Source organism: Hydra viridissima, unplaced genomic scaffold (genome assembly GCF_058129835.1).
Source record: "Hydra viridissima isolate aposymbiotic clone 2 unplaced genomic scaffold, HvirCarnegie_v1 scaffold_1, whole genome shotgun sequence".
Taxonomy (NCBI): domain Eukaryota; kingdom Metazoa; phylum Cnidaria; class Hydrozoa; order Anthoathecata; family Hydridae; genus Hydra; species Hydra viridissima.
The window spans coordinates 35628236-35653183 of NW_028324300.1; the positions used below are offsets into that span (position 1 = coordinate 35628236).

The window sequence follows — 24948 nt, forward strand, 5'->3', positions numbered from 1 at the left end:
GCCAGTTTACTAAGCATCAGCGTCTCTGTACTAAGCAACAGTGTTCCCGAAATTTACATCTTTTTAACGGGACAAAATCAAAAATAACGAGACATACTAGTTAATCGTTAATGTGAAATTTAAATAATGAATTTCTGGCATAGTTACCATCATTTATTTCAGCTGCTACTATTGATATTGTTTATGTTTATTGATATGTTAGAGTAAGTCATACAAGTAAAAAACTCAAATTCAAGAAATACAAATGTCAATGAGCCCATAAAAACCTTGTTTTCCGCCATTTTCATTTGTTTTGATATAATTATTATATCAATTATATATATAATATATTATAATAATATACTACTGTTAAAAAATGGCGAAAAATAAGGTTTTTATTGGTTCATTGATATTTGTATTTCTTCAATAACTCCTTATACCGCTAGTGACCGCAGCAATCCCTTTATATTTTAATTTGAACAAAAAAAATCAGATTGCAATTTTTTTTTTCAATATATTTGAAATATATAAAGTTAAAAGATTATCTTAAAAGTAAATATAGACTTTAATTTAGATTAAAAGGTCTCCATTTTTACTAAATAAAAATCTCTCATTTTTCAGATTTTTTTGAAAATAACATTAAAATTTTTAACTTCTTTTAACCATAAAATGTAAAACATTAGTTTCATGAAAAAACTATTTTTACTTTTTAAATAAATAATCAGTGTAATTTAATATTATTAAAAAAAGGCACTATATTTACAAAAAAGTTGTGAGGGGTTTATTGCCATTTTTTTGTTGTTTTGAATCACTGTGCGTCATTTCTGGCTGGCAAAACAAACTTGGTCGGCAAAAAATTTTCTTCACTGCGGAAGCGCGAGTAAGATTTCTAGCTTATATATATAATTGATCTGTCTCATAACAATTTATAGTATCCGAGACACAAGTTTTAAATTCCGAGACAAAATTATTGTCCCGATTTATAACTTTATTCTGGGACAATTTTTTCCTTTGTCTCGTTATCTTTTTCCAGGACATTTCTCTTCTCGTTATGCTTACCCCAGTTCATTTCGAGAAAACCATTCCGAGACGCAGAGGTATACCCGCTCGGTCATTGTTTCGGGTGCTCGGACTTTCAACCGGAAATCTTCAAATATAATTATGAAAAATTTTCTGTCATTAATAAAAAGTAAATGAACTATAACCAAGAACACACAATAAATCTTCCTCGTAAAAGATTTCCTTTTTTTAAATTATTTACAAAGATTTGTTCGGAACAACTTTCCATATTCATTTGTAGAGTGTCTCCCCTTTGATAAACCGCTGTTATCATTTAAAAGTTTCCAAGTACACTCTTAAGTAACCGAAAAATGGTAATTAAGAAATATTAGCCGAGACTCGATAGTTACTTAGTGATTCAATAGTCATTGAGTCATTTTTTGTATTTTCATTTTGTCTGAATGAATCACTTTACAAAGCATAAAAACCATTATAAACCATGAAAAAAACATTTATTTATAACGCCTTTGCGGTTAAACCTGCGGGTAAAAGCGTCAAACGTTCGTCATCGTGCGAAAAAAACGAAAGGAATGGGGAGAGGAGTGGGGAATCAAAGGATGAATTTAACACAAAAAAAGAATGAAGAAAATCCCTTTTTAACAAAAAAATATTTTTACCTATTAACTGTAATCCAATTAAAAGTATTTTAATCATTTTTATACAAAAAGTGAAAATCTGAATTAATAATTTGAAAATAATAGAACGTTATTTTGAAAATTCACATCATAAATTGAATAACATACAATTTTATAAAAAAATTTGATATAAGTTTTTGGAAGAGAAAACTTCATATAATGATTTTTTGTTTAAGGACCCTCCTCACTAAACGTAAACTGTACAGTTGTGTACATTTTAAAACAAATTTTAAAAAGAACAGAAATAAGTATAATATTTTTAACATCTAAAAGAAGGCAGGTTAACTACCATATCTTTAACAAGTGTAGTTTTGAGTCTTCTAAATAAAAATCCCTATAAAAGCTAAAACCCCTTTTTTTTATTTATAACTTGTTATTCTCAAAATGACGAATGTTAGGGTTTTTAGTGGGATTTTTTAAAACATTGACTTCGAATTAGAGCACTTTCCGTTGATTTTCAGGTTTATGTTTTTACATTTTCCTGAATCAGCATTAAATTCTATGAAGTTCAATCATAAAAAAAAAAAGGGGGGGGGGAGAAACTGCAGTAGCGCCCAAATGTAGTATGTCCTCATTTTCATGAAGTCAATGTTTTATATAAGGGTCTGCGTATCGTTTCATTTCCATATCGTTATCATACCGATGAGATATTGAAAAAAAAAAAAAAAAAAAGTGTCATCGGAATGATTACGAAGTAATATCGTTATAAAAATTTTAGCCGGTACTGTAGTTAATTTAAATCTCTGTATATACCGGAACTCTAGTCATTCCGGTGACTATTTTTTTCCAATATCATATCAGAATAAAAACGATATGGAATAATTCTTCTAAAAAAAAAACTTCAAATTTTTTTTTTTAACATATTACTAAACTTTACTTCTAATATGACACGAAATAAAAATAAAATTTCTTTAAAAATAAAAGTTAACTTGATATAAAAGAAAGTCATTAGTTTTAACATACATACATACATACATACATACATACATACATACATACATACATACATACATACATACATACATACATACATACATACATACATACATACATACATACATACATACATACATACATACATACATACATACATACATACATACATACATACATACATACATACATACATACATACATACATACATACATACATACATACATACATACATACATACATACATACATACATACATACATACATACATACATACATACATTTAATGTAAACAACTTAAGTTCTTCTAGAGTTTATTGCACTATATAATCAATAAAATAGTTTTTAAATTATCCCATAAAACTTATAAAAGAAATTTTAGACAACAAAGCAACAATCCAGCTAAGCAAAGTGGCATGTGATAATTAGATTTAATAAAATTAGTAATGTTCCATTATTTGAAATTTTTATTATAAAAATAAAAACCATGTTATCAATACTTTTAAAAGATAATTTTTAAACAAAGAAAATTATTTTTCCAAATGGCAAATATAAGCCTTTGTTGTGTATTTTTCATAACTTTCAAGCTGTGAGATTAGACCTTTGTTTTTATATGGTCCTTAATCAGCTTAAAGTTCTTTGCCATAATCAATCATAAAATTAGGGGGAGAGGGAAAGGTGTAGTATCACCAAAAGCATAACACTTTAATATATTTTTCAAATGCTTTTGAAGCTTGAAATTTTTTTTTCTCCATACTTTATTTTTTGGGAAAACTATGTTTGTCCTCTAAAAGTCAAAATATTTGTTTTATTTCAATCCTTTATGAGTTTTGAAACTTCTTTATGAGTCTTGAATGAAGTTCTATTATCAGTATTCACTAAAACTGCAGAATTGGTATTTAACTATAACTGTTACACTCTTTTTAATAACAAGTTTTAAATAGCAAGTTTATATTTGAATATAAACTTGTCACGCCTAAAACTTTGCTTTATAAAGGCATAAAGAGTTCTAATTTAATAAGCTTCAGAAAATTTATCTTTATCGACTGATGTAGAGGTTGGTTGTTATTTGTTAAAATACAAAAAACCACTTTTTATTTAAAGTTTATAGATTTAACTGTGGTAATCTATTAACAGATGGTCTTTCTCTATATTGTTTTGTTGAGACTTATTTAACTGGTGTCTACATTAATGTAGTTAAAAAGAGTCATATACTGTAATAGTTTTTACAACTTTTTTCAGCAATTTTCATGGATAATTTAGTGAAAATAAAGTACTTTGATACTAACAAACTTGTTGAAGATTGCATTTCAAGGTAGAGTCTTATTTCATGATTCTTCATAAGAAAAATATTTAAAACTTAAAAAAAAAGTATTTATATGAATAAAGCTATCTATGTAGGCATTTAATATGGTTTTATTTTAGTTAGATTTAATGGCTTAAATAAATGATATGAACAATTGTTCCTATTAACATAATTTGGAATAGAAAAATTTGGATACACTATATAAAAAAAATATTTCGAAAAATAGTTAAAGAATTTTTTTTTCTTTTTAATCTAGCAAGATTTCATGGGGAAATATAATGAAAGATTATCCTGGATTAAAATACTTTACATATAAAGATGAAGAGGGAGATCTTATTATGGTACTTAAATTATTAACATCTGATAAATTAATGTAATTTTTTCAGGAGCATTTTAAAGTATGAACTTTTTAAAAAAAACATTGAGAAACAGTATATTTGCTGACTAGTTTTCAATTTGAAGGGATCAACAGAGTCTGAATGGATCGCTGCTATAGCAGTGGTGAGCAAATGCAAGACATTCGTATGTATCCATCCTAAAAATATTGATATTGTTGATCAAGGGGGGGAATTAGTTTTTCAATATTCAGAAACACCATGCTGCAGCTACAGAGGAAACAGAACTGATGATAAAAGCTATAAGTATGTTTACTATTTTCCAAGTACTTCTTTATCACATGTGTGTTGATGTTTGTTACAAATCATACCATATGTGTGTTAAAATTTTGCATTCAACTTTCACGAGGTTTTGTGATTGTACCAAGCAATCTTCCAAAAAAATATTCCGCCAAAAGATTTCAATAATTTCAAAGACATAAAAATTGTAAATAACCCTTTAAAATAATATTGCTGAAAGAATGGCAATATAAAATAAAAAAGCTGTGGAGGTTGTCAAACCTCTTCACAAAAGTATGTCAGTTTCTGAGATTGTTCAAGATCTCAAGGTCCCCAGAAGAACTGTTTACAATATTAAGAAGAGGTTTATGGGACCACAGAAAGGAAGCTAGTTAGACCCATTTTTGCTGGTAATTGGGATTTTATCAATAAGATCAGATTGGTCATTTCCAATGGTAAGAAAACGCTTCCAGAATTTTTACCTTCTGGGCTGAAAATGGGTCCCAAGACTACATTGAAAATGTTCTATAGCCTCATGTCCTTCCTTGAGTTCAAGCCTATCTTGAACCTGTAAATTATTGGCCTTCTTCTTTTTATGCAGAAGGCCAATGTTACCCTGCAGTGGCTTGTTGATCACCTGAAATTCTGGCCCAAAAATATTTGACCTCCTAGCTCTCCTGACCTTAATCTTTTAGACACAGTATCTGGGCTAAAGTTCAAGCACAAGCTTGTAAGCAACAGAACACTGACATATAGCAACTCATCAGCTCATTATCTCGGGCCTAGACTGGGCTATCAGACATACAGGTTAAGAAAACCAGCTTAAAGTTCTGACCTCAGATTGAAGCTGTATTCACAGCTAAAGGTAGTTAGATTGATTTAAAGTAAACATTATTGATGTTTATTTGATGAAATAAATTTTTTTTCCTTTATCTTTTGTCAACTCAGTATCTTTGGGCTTAAAGTTTTGTATTAGAAAAGTGCCAACTTTTAACACATGTACACTATATAGTTTACCTTGCAGTTTGTTTGTTTTTTTATTTGTTATTTCTTCAGTTTGTTGCAACCATGTAATAAAGAGTGATTCTACCCTAAATCAGTTTTATTTAATTCAGAATGTTTTTATTTCTCTTTTTACATTAATTGCAGGTGTAAAAGTAAATAAAAGCAATTCTTTCAAAATTATTTTCAGTTGTATCTTAAATTCATCATATCTTTAGTGTTCCAGTGTGGCAAAGTGTAAAAAACTTGCATGTTCATGCTCCTTTAAACAGTACTCCTGTGTAAGTACAGGTTTCATTTACAGTCTTTGTTGATAATTATTGTATATCTTTTGTAAGCTGTCAGTTAATAAAGCTGCAATAAATTTGCTTCAGTTTGTATGAATGTATGAAGACATTTTCTAATAGAAGTTAAGAAATGTTTTCATTGTTTGTATTTTTTAAATACTAATTGTTTTTTACAAATCTTAAAGTATGTGGATGACTACATGTAGAGTTTTTTAATAATCTTTCATGGTTTCAACTGTTGATAAAAAAGGAAGCTTTTTTTTATAGAATAAATCCAACTCTTGATCAGTTCAAGTATTCAGGAGAGGCTCTACGAGCAGTTGAGTTGCCTTTAGGGGCATTAGGTAACTTTTTTTTTTTTTTTTAAGTAATTTATTTTAAACTTGGATTAAACATAATTTAATTTTTTGATTTAAAAATGATTTTGTTGATGATTATTACAGTTAAGAGTTAAACATAATTTGATTTAAAGGGGGTGGCTGTATTTCAATTGGAGGTGATGGTGGGTTGAGACAATGGCAAATTAATAACAAAGTTGCACATGATGCTCATGTTCCCAATTCTTTTTTTGCAATCAAGTTAGTTCCCATAAATCTTCTTTAATTGTATCAGAACTCTTTAAAATCTTTTCTTTTGCAAAAGTATAATCTTTTTTTTAGTCTTTTTTTGTTGTGAAAAAAACTTTTCATAAGCAAATTTAAAAAAAAAGAAATAGAATTTCAATTTTCATAAATATAGATTCAAATTTCATAAATATAGGATTGGCAATTCTGCTTTAATACTGCAGTCAGATGAACTTTATGATGACTCAAAGTTTCAGCCCTCACCATATATTACTGATCACTGTAAGAGTTTTGTTTTAAGGTTGATTATATTGTATTGCATTTAGATTGCACTTATCACTGTAAGTGGTTGGACACTTTTTATTTTTATTTTTGTTACTACTTATTGTTTATCACATTATAATTTGTTTAAGTTAGTTTAAACACAAGATTGAAACAATACTTCTTTAGTGATACCAAGTGCTTCAAAAGAATTGCTAAAAGGGTTACCTGGTGTAAAGTCAATTGAGGTGACTGCAAAGTTTCCTGTTGTTGAAGGTATTTTTTACTATGAGCTGCAGAAGACCATTTTGTCACAATTAAATTTAAAAAACTTTATCTTCAAACCATTAACCAATTATCCAATTTCACTAGAAATTTAAATGTTAGGTTGGCATTTCTGTATTAAATTTCAGTTGATTATGCTGATGCTAAACTAGAAGGCTTCACAGTTCACTTAGAAGCATACAGTCCAAAAGTGCCTTTAAATTCAATTGCAAGTTCAGCTCCTGTCATTGTTTTTGAGTTTCATGTAGGAAATGAAACAAAGGAAGATGCACAGGTGCAATTTTTCAATTATCTAATTGAACTCTCTTAGTTGAATATTATGAAAAAAAACTTTTAAGTTCAAAAAGCTTGTTCAGTTAAATTTGCAATAAAAATTGTTACAAGAAAAAATATATTCTCATCTTTAAATGTTTTTTATTATTATAAACTTTAGTCTCTCTATTAGCAAGTCAAAAGTATACTTACTTAAATATTTTAAAACTTAAATTTAATACTTAAATGCTCTTTCTAACTCTAAAACCTTTTTCTAAGGTCTCATTGTTAGCAAGTCTTCAAAATATCGCTGGGTGGAACTGTTGTTCACCAATTGTTAATCAAGGTAATCTTACAATACACTGAGCGTTTAATTAAAGCAGTAAACCTCTAGTTTGTGTTCATTAAGGGTCTAGTTACCAGGTTTCTGTTGGTCATTATAAATTGTTTGTTTTGTAGATATTAAGTTTTTAGTGCATTAAACTGTTTTGCTATTTTTTAAATTATTTATTCCGAACTTTAAATTTATGAATTTAAAGTTAGGAATTAATCTACATCTAATTAATCTGGAAGAAGTTCAAAAAATGTTTTGTTTAATTTTTCACTTCAGGAATTTAAGAAATCTTTTTATTTTTCAGTTCAAAACAACAACTATGGTGGTAATGTGAATTCTTTATACACTGTTGGGTGAGGAGATTTTTTTTATAAGTGTAAAAAAAAGTTTGCACATTTAAAGATGTATATAGAAAAATCTGCATATTATTTAAATTTTTAACATCTGAAAAATATGTGAAAAAAGCTTTTCTTCTTACACTCAATACATCTCAATACATTTCCAAATAAAACAAAATCCCAAACAAAGAATTCTTCCTCATAATACTATTGTAATTTCTTTGAATGAAGTGATCCTACCTTAAATATCATCACTATCTTGTAGCTTTCTTTCCTAAATATTGAGATATTTAGGAAAGAACGCTACAAGATAGTGATGATAATTTGTTCCTAAATATTGATATATATAGGAAAGAACGCTACCAAACCGCTTTCAAATCCAATTTCATTCTAAAATCAAAGAATAGATGCATATTGCCAACAAACATCTTGGAAGGTGATAAATTGAATATATATATATATATATATATATATATATATATATATATATATATATATATATATATATATATATACATATATATATATACATATATATATATATACACACAGTAGCGACAAAATAAATAGCACAGATTGATATTCAATCTGAGATCTGAGTTTTTGAGATGTAAACTTTTTTAGCCTGATAAAATATTAGCTTTAGAAGATAGCATTACTAAGTAAGAAAAGAAAGTAACTTAGTTGAAAAAAAAAGTATGATCATTAAAATGATTTAGAAGTACAGAATAAGAGGGGAATTTAAATAGCACACCCTGTACATTATGCTTTTGCTAATGAAATTATGGTTCAAGTTCTTTGTGTAGATAGTTAAGAAAACTTTATTAGAGGATAAGATCAATTTTTAGCATTATTAAGGCATAATGTTGTCCCAAGCAGCTTTTATTTTGATCTATAGTCAGTCTAAATTTGTTGCAGTTAACCGGTTTATGTTTCTGTCAACTTCCTCCCACAACTTTTCTATCAGAATTAGGTCTGGTGATTGTGTGGACCACTCCAAATCATCAATTTTGTTGGTATTAAACCACATTTTAACGCTTTTGGCTGTGTGCTTTAGGTCGTTTTCTTGTTGGAATTTCCAATCCTAAGGGAGATTTACCTCAGCATATGGCAGCGTGATGTTTTCTAGTATATCTTTATATATGTTTTGATCAATTGTCTTGGTTTTGGGGACAATTAGCGTATTGTTTTCCGTCAGATCCAAAGCGATTAAACTTAGATTTGTTAGTCTAAACCATATTTTGACAAAAATGTAAGTCCTTGTGTAGGCGCTGTTTTGCAAACTTCAAATGACTGACAAGATTACGTTTTAAGACCAACGGTTTTTTTTAGGCAACCCTTCCAAATATCTTATTTTTGTGTAAGCGACTTTTTACAGTGCTGACAGACAGATTGAGATTTCAATTTTTATCAATTTTGTTCTTTAATTTTTGGTGCACCAACAAAAAGATTCAGCTTAGCGATACAGACTATGGTTGTGTCTCCTCTAGGCGTTTTTTGTTGCTTAATGAACCAGTATCATTAAACAAATTAATAGCATTGTTAACTTTGTTACTTTCTTACCAACCCAATCTTCAAGCTATCTTTCAGAATTGTTCAATCTTAGATCTTGCGAATGCCTGTAATTATCTTCAAAAGACATCTGTTCCATATTTACCTCATTCCATTGTTGATAAATCATTAAATTTTTTTTTGCTAAATGAATTACAAGAATATCCTTAAAATACTGAATAGAATAATTATTTTTGATATAATAAAAGAATTTATATTTTTTTTGAATAAAAAGTAAATGTGTGCCATTTAAAAAGACTGCCAAAGTGTAAACATGACCACTAAAATGCTCAAGACAATCAATTTTGCAAGTTATTAATTTCAAATGAGTAGTTCTGTTCAAAAAGGTAAGCATTCTTGGTGCTATAAAAAAAAACAGCAATTGCTATAAAAACAAAAAAAGTTGGTATCAAAAAGTAAAACCAACTGGTCATGAAAGTGTGTTATTTATGTTGTCACCACTGTATATATGTGTTATTTATGTTGTCACCACTGTGTATATATATATATATATATATATATATATATATATATATATATATATATATATATATATATATATATATATATATATTCAATTTATCACCTTCCAAGATGGCTGTCAAAAGTTTGTATCTATTCTTTTATATATAAATATACATATATATATATATATACACACACACACACACACACACACACACACACACACACACACACACACACACACACACACACACACACACACACACACACATATATAAACTCCTTTAAAGTTCATTAATGATCAACTTACTCCATGTTAAGTCAGCCAAATGAAGAAAGTTTTGGATTTAAATACAATGACTTTTTTTTAAACTCTATTGTCATTCTCCTTTTTTTTCTTTTTCTCCTAATATTGAGTGATCAACCTTTTTGTTTGATAGATCTTTGTATGGTATTGATATGAATAATCCATCTTTGAAAGAGCTTGAAGCATTTAATGGGCATGTTGCAATAATGGGTTAGTTTGATGGTGGATTCTTTTTTTAAATGATATATTTCAGAGTTAATAAAAACAAAAAACCATTGTTCAATACATGTATAAGCATTTTTTTCCATGATGGCTACTTGTTGAATAGAATATTTCAAGGCTAATAATTGCAAAAACCTGTTTGTTTAAAACATGCTTTTTTAATATATAGCTATAAGTCAGCCTGGAGATGATATGTCTACAATGTTGCAATACAGTGATGTAAAAGATATGTGGAATAGCTTCACTAAATCTTCATCTTTGCCTGGCCAGGGAGAAGCTGGTTCATCAAAAGTGTGTTTTAAACACAGTATTATTCTTAACTTATAAAGATGCTTTTTTGTTTAGTTAAAGAATAGTTTGCCAAAGGCTCTTTTTAAAATTAAGGTTCACTTTTTAAAGAAATTGTTTAATGCAAATTGAATTTTTTTAAGACTGGACAAACTTATAATGGAGCAGTAAAAATGAGCAGATTTATACCTTCTGGTTCAACATCTGTAAGTTTTTGACCATTTTTATGATATTTTATTTAATTTTTAATCAAAATAAATTTTTATTATTTGTTACCACTAGTAAAAGTATGTTAGTTTGCCTATCTTTCAGATTTTTACATTTCTACTGGCATGGCACTTTCCAAATAGGTGATTTGCTTTAGCTTTAACATATAGCATTTAGCTTGTAAGTAACTTAATAAATACAGTAAAAGTCTTTTATTTCAAACTTAAGAGGGACCACAGTTTTGGTTGAAAATACTGAATGTTTGAAAAAACTTACAGTTTTGTAAAAATCATAAAATGGTTAGAAATACAAGAATGTGTTTGATGACAATATAAAAAGAAAAAATTTATAAAAAGTGTGAATAAGTATTCTTTATCTTTTGAGTATTAAAATTTTAAAAAGTTATTTGTTGTTTGTTTGCTTTTTCTTTTTTATAAACTTTCAATCTTTTAACATTCTTTTTGAACTTCCTTACCATTTGTAGCAAACAAATAAAATTTTTGAAGCATTTCTATTTCAATTAGTAGTTGAGTTTTTCCAGGATACTCCACTAGTTTTTCTTCTGAAACATTAGAAGCATTGATTAATTTTTGATCTTCATTGCTAATATTTTTGCTATAAAAAAATTTTGCCAAAATTTGAGAATCTGTAAGTGGTGGCTTCACAAAATACTTGATGGTTAAAATCAGTTAACAAAGCTGTGTTGATATCTACTGCTATAAGATTTAGTATAGCATCTTGATAAATATCAATCTCTCCTACAAATTTTTAAATGAATCATCTTTGTTATCTTTGTCATCGCTGTTTATTGATTTGCAGTTGAGATTCCTACTTTATGAAAGCAATTTACAATACTTTATCTTTCAGTAGATACTGCACTCCAATCAGGCACTAATGTTTGGATTCCAAGATAGAAATTTTAAAAAAATGATATTTCTTCTTTTCATCTACATAACCAACTCTTCAAAGTCCTAAAGTTGTTTAAATTAAGCTCTTTAGCATGCATGCTTGCCTCCTCTTGGATTACTATATTTTGATACTATATTTTGCTGTAACATCTTTGTTCTTATCAAAGTCTTTAAGAGCTCGACCTTTTTCTTGCAGAGTTAACTTGTTTATGCTTTTGTCCTCTTACCAATATCTTGCTCTTGATTGATGACACATGCTTTATACAATATACACATGAAAAGTGCATAACATTTAAAAGTGTGTAGAATTTTAAATGCTTAATTTAGATATTCAAAATGTAATGAGAAATTCAAGTTTCGTTAAAATATTTAAAGTTTTAGAACTGATCTATATTAAACTAAAATTCTATTTTTTTTGTTGTTTTTACTCATTTTCCCTCAAAAGTTCAAATTAAGGTATTGTATTTATGTCATAGGATTGGAAAAATTGTTCAATACTAGCAGGTTTCAAAATTAGTAGCATAATTAATAAGAATTTTGTAAGGCAAACTCTATGGACTTAAAATTTTGTTCGAAATTGTAAATGTTTGAAATCAAATGTTTGAAAGCAGCATTTGAAATAAATTACTTTTACTGTATTTAGATTTTAGAGAAAGGGTTTTTTTAATTAGAAGTTTTAACAATAAGTATAAGTTTTTTCACCTTGCACAGTTCTTTTAGAAGTAAGATTTTCTTTTAGATTGATTATTTATAAAATTAAATTTGCAGATTTAAGAGTTTTCTTTTTAACATTTTTCTTAAGGTACAAAGACTGGAGCCCCTTTATTAGTATACCAAACACACCCATATTTATTGGCAATCACTACAGTAATGTGTGGAAAACCCTTACTGATGTAATATGTAATTTTGTTTAAAACAAATTGTCCACATGTATTCATATTAATATGAGTTGTTAAGAATGTTGTTTAAACCTTTATCTATATATGCATGCAAAAAAAAAAAAGAGTATAAAGTAAATCTTAAACAAATTCAAACTATTTAAGTTTTACTTTAAAAAAACTTTTATGCTTGTATTGGAGTAGAGTTACACTAACGGGATTATTCACTCAATTTACTATGTCAAAGAAGGAACATTATTCATTAAATTCACTATGTCAAAGAAGGAACATTATTCATTAAATTCACTATGTCAAAGAAGGAACATTGTTCACTGAATTCACTATGTAAAAGAAGGAACATTGTTCACTAAATTCTTTATTTAAATAAAGAAACATGTTACTTTATGGTTTCATAATCAGATTATGTTAAACCTTAAAAAAATCTAAGTTTCACGTTTTTTAATTTTTAGCTAAAAATTTGTTTTAGGTTTTAACTTACACAATAAACAACATGGTGTCACTTCGTAAATTTACTTATGATTTCCGTGACAGTATGTTTAACTCTACACTGCCATGGCAGCTGATTGATAGCGCTGCTGGACGAGTATCAGTACTAAAGTAATAGTTTATTTTGTTGTTGATTTTTTATATGATTTCTTAACATGATTAACTTTAGTTAAAAGAAAAAAATTAGTTGTATGTATTTTCCTTGCTCTCAGTACTACTTAGCTGACAAAGACATTGACCAATCCTTGAGTGCCTTAATTTAAATGTTTTAATTAGCTTGTAGTTTCAAATGCAGAACAACGTATGTATTAATTATTGACTCAGGAGTTTTTATATATATATAAAGTATGGTAAGACTTCTGTTTTAATACTTAGTGTATATAAGAATAAAATGTTTTATAAATATGTTAAAAATATGATGATAGCTCAGTATTGGTTTAAATCATTGAACATGGTCTTGTATGTCTGATATGATTCAGAAACTAACAGCATAAGATAGCATTAAGAATGGATAAAGTAAAGGACTAAAAGAAAAAAAAAATTTTTTTTTCACTTAATTTTGTTAGTAAAGACAAGTTGATTTGATCAAAAAATTTTCAGCCTCAAAATTTTCTTCCACAAACACATTGAATATGTTAATCAATTCTTTTCAATTTTAATTTCTTTAATATTTATATAATCTATAATAATTTCAATAATAGTTCCTTTATCAGCTCAATAGTGCTGATAAAAGCATCCATTAACACTTCATCTTTCACTATTGCTCCTTCAGGGAAGAACTCAGAGGTATGAACTGCAAGCTTTTTAGCTGGCCCTTGAGATCCTTAAAGGGATCATCCACATCTAGCAAGGCATCAACACTTTTTTCTGAAATTCAAGCTTTAGTAAAACAGTTGCAAATAGTTTCGGCTTTCATCTTCCCCCAAAGCAATGTCAAGCATTTGAATGGCATCCATAATGGAGAATAATTTTTCATCCTTCCTTTGTAATTTCACAAACCTAATCCTTTAACAAATGTCCCATCCATCCAACTCTTCTTCTGGCTGCAATAATTGAGCAAGTGCTTTAGATTTTTAAAGCATCTGGGTGACCTTTCTTTGCCTCTGACAAATATTGGCAATTTTTCTTCAATTTTTTTGGTGGATGCTAATCCTGTCAGATGCAACGCATTTTTCATTTTTAAGATGTAAAGATTTATTTGGTTGGATTTGATAAAATAAACCAAATCCATCAGTATTATAAATCTGGTTTAGCTTAAGTTTTGATAAAGTGGTTCGTAATGTAGTTTCCTCCCATGGTGCTACCTTTTCATTTGTGCATGCATTGGTTTCACCTGAAACGGTTTTGAATTATATGTTATAGTTTTTTCCAACAGTCTTCTTTATTATTCAGTATTTATATTGTGTCTAGCAGCTTATCTGTAAAAAAGTTTGAGTTATCTAAAGAAATATCCCAAAGGGGTTTAAAAAAATAGCTTGACTTAACAAAGTTCAAGATATCTAAGGTTCGACTTAATCGGAAAGTTTTATTAAAAACTGATTAGACAATTTAAATGGACCTAAGAAAACAGCTCAACGTAACAAAAGTTTCAGTTAACTGGTGTTCAAATTACCAGGATTTAACTGTGTTACAATGCTGTTACCCCAGTTTCTTTGTGAGATTATTTTCTTGTAATTGATTTTTCTTAAATTTTTGTTTGTCAAACTATTTGTGAGATAATAAAAAAAGTTATCAATGATAGCATTATATGCAGAAAGTATATTATTAAAAAAATTTTTACCAAAAATCTGGTAGATATTTTTTTTTATATCATAGTGGTACTCAATGTTTGACTTGCAATATTAACATGTTTATGTAGGTCCTTTCAAGGTTGGTGCAAAGATGCTATCATTTTAATTAGGTGTTAAATGTTAAGAAAACTTTTGGCCACGAAGAAGTTGCTTTGTGTTTTTATTTTTGGCCACATTGAATTTGGATTGTGTTTCAGTTGGTTGTAGTTCATTTTAAGCAATGCTAAAGTTCCATTATGTTTCTGTTGAGCTATTGTGAGTGTGGAAATTATCAATCGATGTTTTGACAATCTTGAACAAGCATTCACAAATATACCCTAGATAATCTACTGAATTAGGATGAGAACATGACGGACAAATTAGGCAACAGAAAGATGATTCTCAAACGCAGAGTATCTAAAATGTTTCTAGTGTACTGCCTTTGCATGTTTTTTTCATGGTTTATTTTAAAGTTGTGTTTTCTGTTCATACAGAAGTTCCTTTTTGTTTCTATTCATCATGATTCATTTTATGTTGGTATTTTTTGGTCATAAAGGAGTTGTAATGTGTTTCTGCTCATTGGCTCTCAATAAACAAGAAGTACTTTAACTAATTATGAAAAAACTAGATTATTTTGAACTAATATTTATTATTTTTTTGTTTGTTTTTTCAAGCTCTCCAACATATATGTGGCAAATGGATGGTTATATGTATGCTTTTGAGGGTGAGTAAGAAATGAAAATTATAATAAATTGAATATAGATTTAAAAAAATAGATAAGTTCTGTTTTAAATCTCAAGTTTTTATAATTAATTGAAAAAATCTAATATTTAAAAGACTTAATAAGGTTCATTTTCTAATATTTTATTTCTCTTGTCTTTTTCCAGCAAGAAATTAGTTAAAATATCTAACAATTCCAACTTGATTGCTACTTCTTTCATAAAATTCTTCATACAGTTCTAATAAATTTAGTCACTCCTGATTCACAAGTAATGTAAAGTTAAATTTGTTTATAATCAAATGTAATTTGTAATTTGTTTATAATCAAATGTAATTTGTAATTTGTTTGTAATCAAATGTAATTTGTAATTTGTTTGTAATCAAATGTAATTTGTAATTTGTTTATAATCAAATGTAATTTGTAATATGTTTGTAATCAAATGTAATTTGTAATTTGTTTATAATCAAATGTAATTTGTAATTTGTTTATAATCAAATGTAATTTGTAATTTGTTTATAATCAAATGTAATTTGTAATTTGTTTATAATCAAATATAATTTGTAATTTGTTTATAATCAAATGTAATTTGTAATTTGTTTATAATCAAATGTAATTTGTAATTTGTTTATAATCAAATGTAATTTGTAATTTGTTTGTAATCAAATGTAATTTGTAATTTGTTTATAATCAAATGTAATTTGTAATTTGTTTGTAATCAAATGTAATTTGTAATTTGTTTCTAATCAAATGTAATTTGTAATTTGTTTATAATCAAATGTAATTTGTAATTTGTTTATAATCAAATGTAATTTGTAATTTGTTTATAATCAAATGTAATTTGTAATTTGTTTATAATCAAATGTAATTTGTAATTTGTTTATAATCAAATGTAATTTGTAATTTGTTTGTAATCAAATGTAATTTGTAATTTGTTTATAATCAAATGTAATTTGTAATTTGTTTATAATCAAATGTAATTTGTAATTTGTTTGTAATCAAATGTAATTTGTAATTTGTTTGTAATCAAATGTAATTTGTAATTTGTTTATAATCAAATGTAATTTGTAATTTGTTTGTAATCAAATGTAATTTGTAATTTGTTTGTAATCAAATGTAATTTGTAATTTGTTTGTAATCAAATGTAATTTGTAATTTGTTTATCAAATGTAAATTTAATACTTGTGAATCAGGAGTGACTAGTTTATCTAGCTAGTGAATTTTTTTTTTTTTTTTAATCAGTTTTTGTATTAAAGTTCACCATGTGAACAAATTTATTTTACAAAAGATATTTTCCATCTCACCAAACTCTGCTTATTCAATTGGTGTCAAGCTTTCCCAGTTCTACACTTTAGGCAAAAACTCTCTTTGCATTTACTTAAAATTTATATTTAACACTTTTTATGGCAAGTTAAAAATTCTAAAAATCCCTATGCATCTACTCTATATTCTAAATGTTTGATTTTGCATAAAGATTTTGTTGGCAATATCTCAGTATTATTCATGTTTTATTCAAAAGGGCACTAGAATGTTAAAAAACATTTTCAAGATAATCACTTGCTGCAAATGATTCCTAACGACAGAGAAATGGTTATCAAAAAGATATTTTCAGATAGCCTAATTCCTAAGCCTATCAGAGTGTTTTTTACTTTAAGACAAATTCTGCATATGTAAAAACACAAAAGTTGAGTAAGTTTTTTGTCACATGAATGAAGAGCTTACTAAAGCACAAAAATTGAGAAGTACTTCGTTATCAGTTTTTAATTTTTAGTAAAAAAGCCATTTACATGCCAAAGTATGTCTTCACAAAAAATGAAGATCAACATAACTGAAGAATTTGTGAAACATTACTCTCTTAAATGTCAATCAATAGTTTTGCATTGCTTTTGTTTTAGGATGTAGTAATTCTTCTGGTTCATGTCCACTAAATTGTACGCATGTGTTGAATTTTGCAATGGCTCTTTCCTCGTAAGTTTTGTAATTCGCCTTTTATTGTTGCGCTATTAAAAAATATAGAACAGCAATAAATCTTAAAAATAAAGTCCCAAAGTATGCAACATCAAAATAGTTTGCTAATATTTTGATGCTGCATAATTCGGAACTTTCTTTTTAAGTTTTATTGGTGTGTTATATTTTTTATAGCGCAACAATAAGTCAGTCATTAGTATTTGTCTTTAACTTTTTTTGTTGTTTTGTTGTTGCTCCACCTCTATTATTATATTATGATACATAAAATATTTTTTGAAAAATAATAGTAATTTTAATAACAGTTATTAAAATTATAAACAAAATTTAACTGTTAAAAAAATGTAAATAAAAAAATTTTTTATTTACATTTTTTAAACAGTTACAGTTTGTAACAAGCATTTAAAGTAATTTTGTCTATTACAATCCAATCCTTTTAGTTTTTTCTCATTTACAGTTTGTTTCCAGATCTTGAACGGACAATGCGAGAGATTGATTTACTTTTTCAAATTACTCCACATGGAGTTATTCCAAGGTTTTCAAAACTTTATGTTGATATTTAACTAATTTTATTTTTCAAGTGCAGCAATCTTTTAAAAAGTTATCGTATTTTATACTTAGTCGTAGCCCATGTCCTCTTGAGTTGCGACGTCTTTGGACAACATGGGAGAACTACTCAACTGATCCTGCATCAACTATGATTTGCGTTGATGGAGAATTAGGAACAGTGCTTAAAACTTACAGAGAGGTTTTTTGCTTATTTTTCTTTCATTTACTTTATCTGTTTCTAATAAGTGGTTTTTTTTTTTTTAATTTATTTAGTTTTATATCATTTCTGTTATTTATCTTTAATATCTGGTTTTAGACTTATGTTTTGTTTACAGGTTTGCCAATTTTTATTTCGTTTACAATTATCAATATTTTTCTAGATTCGTCAAGGTGCATCTCAAGCTTGGTTCAATAAATTATGGAACCCAATCAAGTTACTTATGAATCGTTGGCTTGATGTCATGGATACTGACAAAAATGGTATTTGTTTTAGGGTTGTTCTTTTCAATATTGTTAATAATCTTAATATTAATTTTGTGAAAGTGAAAAAAAAAAAAAGAACCCTTCACTTGATAATAGTATCTATAACATTAACTTTTTTTACTGTTTTTGTTATGAATACATGGAGTTTTTTATTTTCTAATTTCTTGCAAAAGTTTGGTTACAAACCTTTTTTTTTTTTTGATGTTATCTAAAATCTTAATGTTTTAAATATTTTACTATTGATATATATAATTTTTTCTCTTTAAATAACTATTTTTAAAAAAACAGGGATGGTGTTTGGACCACAGCCAAACACTTATGATGTTGCAACATATGGCTACTCTACACTCATTGGTTTGTTGTATTTGTGTGCTTTGAGGTACATTTTATATCTTTATTTTTATTTCCTTTTTTTTAATGTACATTTTATTTATTTTTTATAATTATCTTATCAATGCTGATCTGTGTGTAATATAATATTTATATCACATTATCCTTATTTCTAGCATAGAAATCCCATACTAGTTAGTGTGGGATTTCTATGCTAGAAGTAAGGCCACATATAAAGTATTATGAAAATTTTCATAATACTTTATATGTGGTTTGTTTTATGCTAATATAGAGTATAAATATAGATGATATAGAGTATAAATGATAGGCTTAAAGGTTGTGATCAAGACTCTTCCTTTAGCCATTCTTCATATTTACTTATTTAGCAAATAATACTTTAATTAGATTTATCCTGTGAAACCCTGAATGCTAATAGTGAGCATTTTATCACATAAAATAAAATACTGATTTAAGTATTATGTTTTTTACTAACTGGTTTAAAAATGGCTGCCTTATGAAGCAAAGCATTATGAGTGAGCTGCCAGTTACAAATAAGCAAGCAAATAGTTTTGAATTCTAAAAGTTTAATATGTCTATATTTATGTATGTATGTATGTATGTATGTATGTATGTATGTATGTATGTATGTATGTATGTATGTATGTATGTATGTATGTATGTATGTATGTATGTATAGAATTTTTCAAATTGTTTTTTTATTTTTTTGTAGAGCTACTGAGGAAATGTCTAAACTTCAGAACGATTTAGTAAGATTAATAGAGTACATAAATATTCACTGTTTTAAAGTTTTATTTTAGTTAACTAAACTCTAAATCACAAATACTTTACATTTTTGTGTTTAAATGATTTTGTGTTGCAATAACCTAAATTCAAGTTGTTGTTTTTTTTCTACAATGATTGCACCTTACAATGGTTGCACCTTATTCTGTCCCTAGCCTAGATTTAAATTGAAATTTTTATTGCTTACAAAATACTTTACTTTACAGGCTTATGCAAAGGTTTGTCGAGACCGGTTTAATCTTGGTACTGTTAACTTGGACAAAGCATGTTTTACAAATGGTAAATGGTATACGCATGTGGTGGATCCTGCACATCCAGTAAATGTTTTAGGAAGTTGTAAGAATGTCTTTTTTTTTTTAAATGTTAAAAAATTCCTGGATTATTTTCTTCAATAACAAGGAAAAGTGTTTCATAATCATTTGTAAAATTTCTTTTTGTTTGTAATAATTTTTTGTAATTCTTTGTTAATGCTGCTGGTGTTATTAGTAATCACAGCATAATTTTCAAATTGCTTTTGTCTAAAAAATGTCACCTAAGTTTCTTCTCATTTACAACCAATTTCTCAAACAAGGTACCTTTATTGGTGGAATGTATGGACAATGGTGGGCTCACCTTCTAAACCTCGGTTATTTACTGCCAAAAGAGCATATAAAATCACATCTCCAGTATACTTATGAAAGAAACTATGTTCCAAGTTTTAATCCAAGTAAGTTAACTTTTTAAGTCTACTTTTTAAGTTTGCTTTTTAAATTTACTTTTCAAATATATTTACTTAAGTCAAATTAAAATATGCTGTTTGTGCCAATCATTATTAATGCAGGCCAACATACAAAAAAAAAAAAGAAAAAGAAATAAAAGACTTTTTGGTAATTAGATGGAGCACAAAAGTTATTTAATGCACTGTGAAAGAGTTTGCTAAAACATCAGGTTTTTTAACAATCTGTGAAGAGGGTAGCTGCATAGACTTTTGCATTTTTTTCATCTTGACTTGTTCGTTTGTATGTTGAATATAAAGGTGAAAGTGATGTAAAAAACAATACTCCAATGATAAAAAGTTTTTCTATTTTGCAGCTCTGGAATGTTGGGTTTATGTTTAATATTTACCTAGGTCTTCAAATTATTGGGCTTTTTGATTCTAGAATATTTTTTTAATATGATTTTGTATTATAGAAACTCAAGCTCCAAGAGCATTTTGTGATGAGAGAGATAATGGTTGGGTGCAAGGTGTATGGGATAGTGGCACAAAACCAGACAATCCCTTACGTTTTTCATCTGAGGTAAAAAATGCATGTTTCATTTATCTTATCAATGCATGATGATACTATCTTTTACTTCTCTTTTTTAGATTGCATGGAGTGGTGTAGCTTATCCATTTGCTGCTTTGCTTATTGTGGAGGGGTTGGTGAAACAGGGTTTAGATGGTATGGTTATTTAATGCAAACATGTAGCAGTGACAAATGTAGGTTTAGTGAAGTGCTTCAGCATTAAAGCCATATATTAATATGAAAGCTGATCTAATTTAAAATGTTTTTTGTCCAGGTTCATCTTTCATTCCCAATAAATTACTCGTTTGATGACCTAATATTTTTAATCCGAAACTCTGGTTTAGAAAGTTTTTTTTCTGGGTTTTTTTCCGAACTTGAACATGGACATGAGATTCACACAAAAAAGCTATTGTATTCTTTTAAAATTTAAATTCAGTAAAGAATTGTTTTATTTCGTGGATCAGTTTTATTTGAGTTTATTTTGGTTTTTATACTTAGAGTGAACCAAAAGCAACGTTTATGATGCGAAGTTTAACTCCATATTTTTATTTTTGTCTAGTACTCGAAAAAACACGCTATTTTTATGATGGAACTCGACGCAGCCCATGGAATGAAATTGAATGTGGGGACCATTATGCTCGTCCCTTGTCAGGATTTTCCCTTTTCCAGATTGCAAGTGGTCAGGTATGCTCCTTAGTTAATTTAAATATGAAGATAATAACAGATAAATAGATTGTGTTTTTATTAAAACAGCTGTGCATTACTTTTAAAACGAATTTTGTTAGCGATGAATTTTTCATTTAATTCTTAATTATTACTTTAATTAATTCTTAATTATTAATGTAATTAATTCTTAATTATTACTGTAATTAATTATTAATTATTAAAGTAATTAATTATTAATTATTACTGTAATTAATTCTTAATTATTAATGTAATTAATTATTAATGTAGTTAAGTATTAGTTACTACTGTAATTAATTCTTAATTATTAATGTAATTAATTATTAATTATTAATGTAATTAATTATTAATTATTAATGTAATTATTACTACTGCAATTAGATTTTCTCGTAATATTTGCTTTTTTAGGATTTGGTTTGAAATTATTATAGTTATTAAATATCTTAAAAAATGCTTAAGTTTTGCATTGTAATAAGTTGATGTTACAGAATAAATATTTTTTAATTATATTTTAGAGTTGGTCATACACGTCAAAAGATGTTCTCCATCTTGGATTTAATCCGACAATAAATAGAGATAACTTCACAGGTTTTTTTGTATTGGGAACTTGCTGGGGTACTTATAAACAAAATCTCACTGAAGTAAAAAGAGGATGGGCTGCGGTAACTAGACTCGTTTTCTCAGATCATATATTTGTAGTGTGAAGCATACCATGATTATTCTACCTAAAGTTTATGTTTTTTCTCTGTTTAGTTAAAAATTGTTTTCGGAGGGCTCCAGCTGAGCCATTTTGAATTAGGTGTCAATTTTACGCAAGTAAATGTTTCTATTGGCACCAAGTCATATTCTGTGCATGTGAATAAGGTAGGTCTTTCTTCAATTTTACGCAGGTAAATATCTGGGTTGGTACGCACTCATACTCTGTACATACTGATAAGGTTGATTTAAATAAAATGATAATTCGACTTTCTTTTATTTATTTTTTATTTATTTTTTAACTTTATAATTTTGAAAAGATTTTTAAATTAATTTCAGTGAGTTTTAGATGTTTAAAGTTCATTCATTTATTTCTATTTCAGGTTGAAAAAGGAACTGTTTTAGCTTTCGATCAGGCGATTGTATTACGTTCTGAGGATGAATTGGTTATTGATTTTTCGTGATTTCCCCGGCAATAATTGTATTTAACTGCTTTACGTTTTGTATTGCGCAGTTTTATTTTTAAACAATTTCTACTTGCTCATATTTTCATATTTATGTTTTTTACTTGCATTTATTTATTGCTTTTATCGATGTGTAAAGTATCAAATTTCAATTAGTGATTAATTATTATAATTATCAATTTCAATAGCACACGTGACTAATAAAAGATAGGCTTGCTTGTCGTTAAAGATTACAGCTCGATTTATCGATTTGTCTACAAAAATCTTGAGTGATAGCAGGTTTATTGAGCTACCTTTTGTTAAATGATAAAAAAAAAAAAAACATTTTTTTTGGTATTTACGTAACCCCTCGTTAGCTTCTCCCTAATCTTTTTCTGGTTGGCATCATTTATGTTTTAAATTTTGCGATTTTAAGAGTTTTTATCCAGGGTCAAACTGCACTAATTTCTAATTTTTTTCCTAATTTATTAGTATAGCAGAGCAACAAAATAATTAACCTGTTTTTTATGTATATTTTTACGCTGTTTTGTCAGAATGCTCAAGTTTTTTTTTGAAATATTTTGTTTTTCAAAAATGAGTTTTTTTTATAGCCCATTCCGGTCACTTATTTGTTTTAGATCAAATGTATGGTCTAATGGCTTTTTCAAACTTATATAAGTGCACACAAATCCCAAGGTAATTCTGTTTTGTTTGTGGCTGTTATAGTGGGCTCGTGACTAGATAAAAGGAAATAGAAAGAGTCCTTACCTTGGCAGTCTTGATTGTTTAGTGAGAACCACTAAATCACATTATTGACTTTTCTTTTTGTTTGTTTTATTATTAATACACACACACACACACATTACCGAAACATTTTGTCTCTTTATATTTCTCAATTATGTAACGTAATTGCTGCTAAGACATAACGTTACATAATTAAGAAATACAAGAAGACAAAATGTGTCAGTAATTTATTCGGACGTGGTCGAAAAAGAGTAACAACCAAAATATTGGATCGATTAATAGTACACAAAGATAAGTCTGATCGATGTAAATCTGCCAATGCTGTGAAAATCGAGGTAGAGACCGAATTAGGAATACCATTACACGCCAATACCATTCGAAGCAGACTTCATAAAGCTGGGCCTTTTGGTCGTGTAGCACGAAAGGAACCATTAGTCAATAAGTTCAATCGAGGTAAACGTCTAAAGTACGCCAAAACAATGTTGAACAAGCCGATTATGTTTTGGGAAACTGTCATTTGGTCCGATGAATCGAAATTTCATCTGTTCGGGTCTGATGGGAAGGTAATGGTATGGAGAACACCCAAAGAAGAATTTGATCTACGTTGTAATGTGGCTGCGGTGAAGCGAAATGGAATTAGTGAATTATATTTTGGACCATAAAATGGATCGATTTTATTACAGTGATATCTTAGAGCATTATTTGTTATCATCGATCCAAAAATTTAATTTTGGACAAGAATTTTTCTTCGCCCATGACATTGATTCTAAGCATACATCAGGTCTAGTTAAGGACTGGCTTAAGCAAAACAATACTCAAACATTATCTTGGCCTTTATTCTCGTCCGATCTCAATCCCATAGAATATCTATGGGATGAGATCGACCAGAGGATAAAGAAATACAAGCTGAAGAATATCTAAGAGCTTGGGAACCTCTTGAAGAACGAATATAATCACGTCAATTGACTGTTCTTCAGAAATGCTGATTCAGGACCAAATAGATTACTAGAATGCATCAACATGAAAGGTTACCCAACATGATATTAGATTTGATGAAATACCTTTTTGCGACGGACAAAATCTTTTTCTTTCCTCTGGGCCAATAATTTTTGTGTGTAATATTTAAACAAACTTGTACTGTTTTTGTTAATAAAACAAGAAAAAAAAAATAACAGAAAAACTGAAACTTGTAGTAGGGGAGAACCTTAATGAATGGGACGATTATTGAATTAGACAAACTCAGATTCTTATACAAGCATCGATGTAAGGATATTCAAATTCCTGTAACAAAGAGTGATAGAAACAAGAACTCAACTGAC

At 27.8% G+C, this 24948-nt stretch overlaps 1 protein-coding gene across 3 annotated transcripts; it reads left to right on the forward strand.

Moving 5' to 3' along the window:
* Positions 1–3769: 3769 nt before the first annotated feature.
* Positions 3770–23139, forward strand: LOC145192402 (non-lysosomal glucosylceramidase-like). Of its 3 annotated transcripts, XM_090095950.1 has the most exons (33): positions 3770–3922; positions 4170–4254; positions 4376–4554; positions 5748–5810; positions 6084–6160; positions 6289–6394; positions 6576–6661; positions 6830–6916; positions 7054–7199; positions 7457–7523; positions 7816–7864; positions 10306–10382; positions 10564–10685; positions 10826–10888; positions 10995–11032; positions 12600–12690; positions 13163–13293; positions 15626–15675; positions 17565–17637; positions 18092–18169; positions 18256–18382; positions 18564–18663; positions 18955–19045; positions 19727–19763; positions 20004–20133; positions 20369–20503; positions 20968–21074; positions 21143–21218; positions 21622–21746; positions 22262–22408; positions 22500–22610; positions 22826–22888; positions 23095–23139. In XM_090095950.1, exons 1-33 carry the CDS (start codon positions 3858–3860, stop codon positions 23101–23103), a joined length of 2991 nt encoding a protein of 996 aa, XP_089952076.1. In that variant the 5' UTR covers positions 3770–3857; the 3' UTR covers positions 23104–23139. The 3 variants fall into 3 exon arrangements, with proteins under 3 accessions (XP_089952076.1, XP_089952066.1, XP_089952083.1); XM_090095940.1 differs by lacking the exon at positions 23095–23139 and having other exon boundaries at positions 22826–22986; XM_090095957.1 differs by lacking the exon at positions 23095–23139 and having other exon boundaries at positions 3848–3922; positions 4362–4554; positions 22826–22986.
* The last annotated feature ends 1809 nt before the right edge of the window (positions 23140–24948 follow it).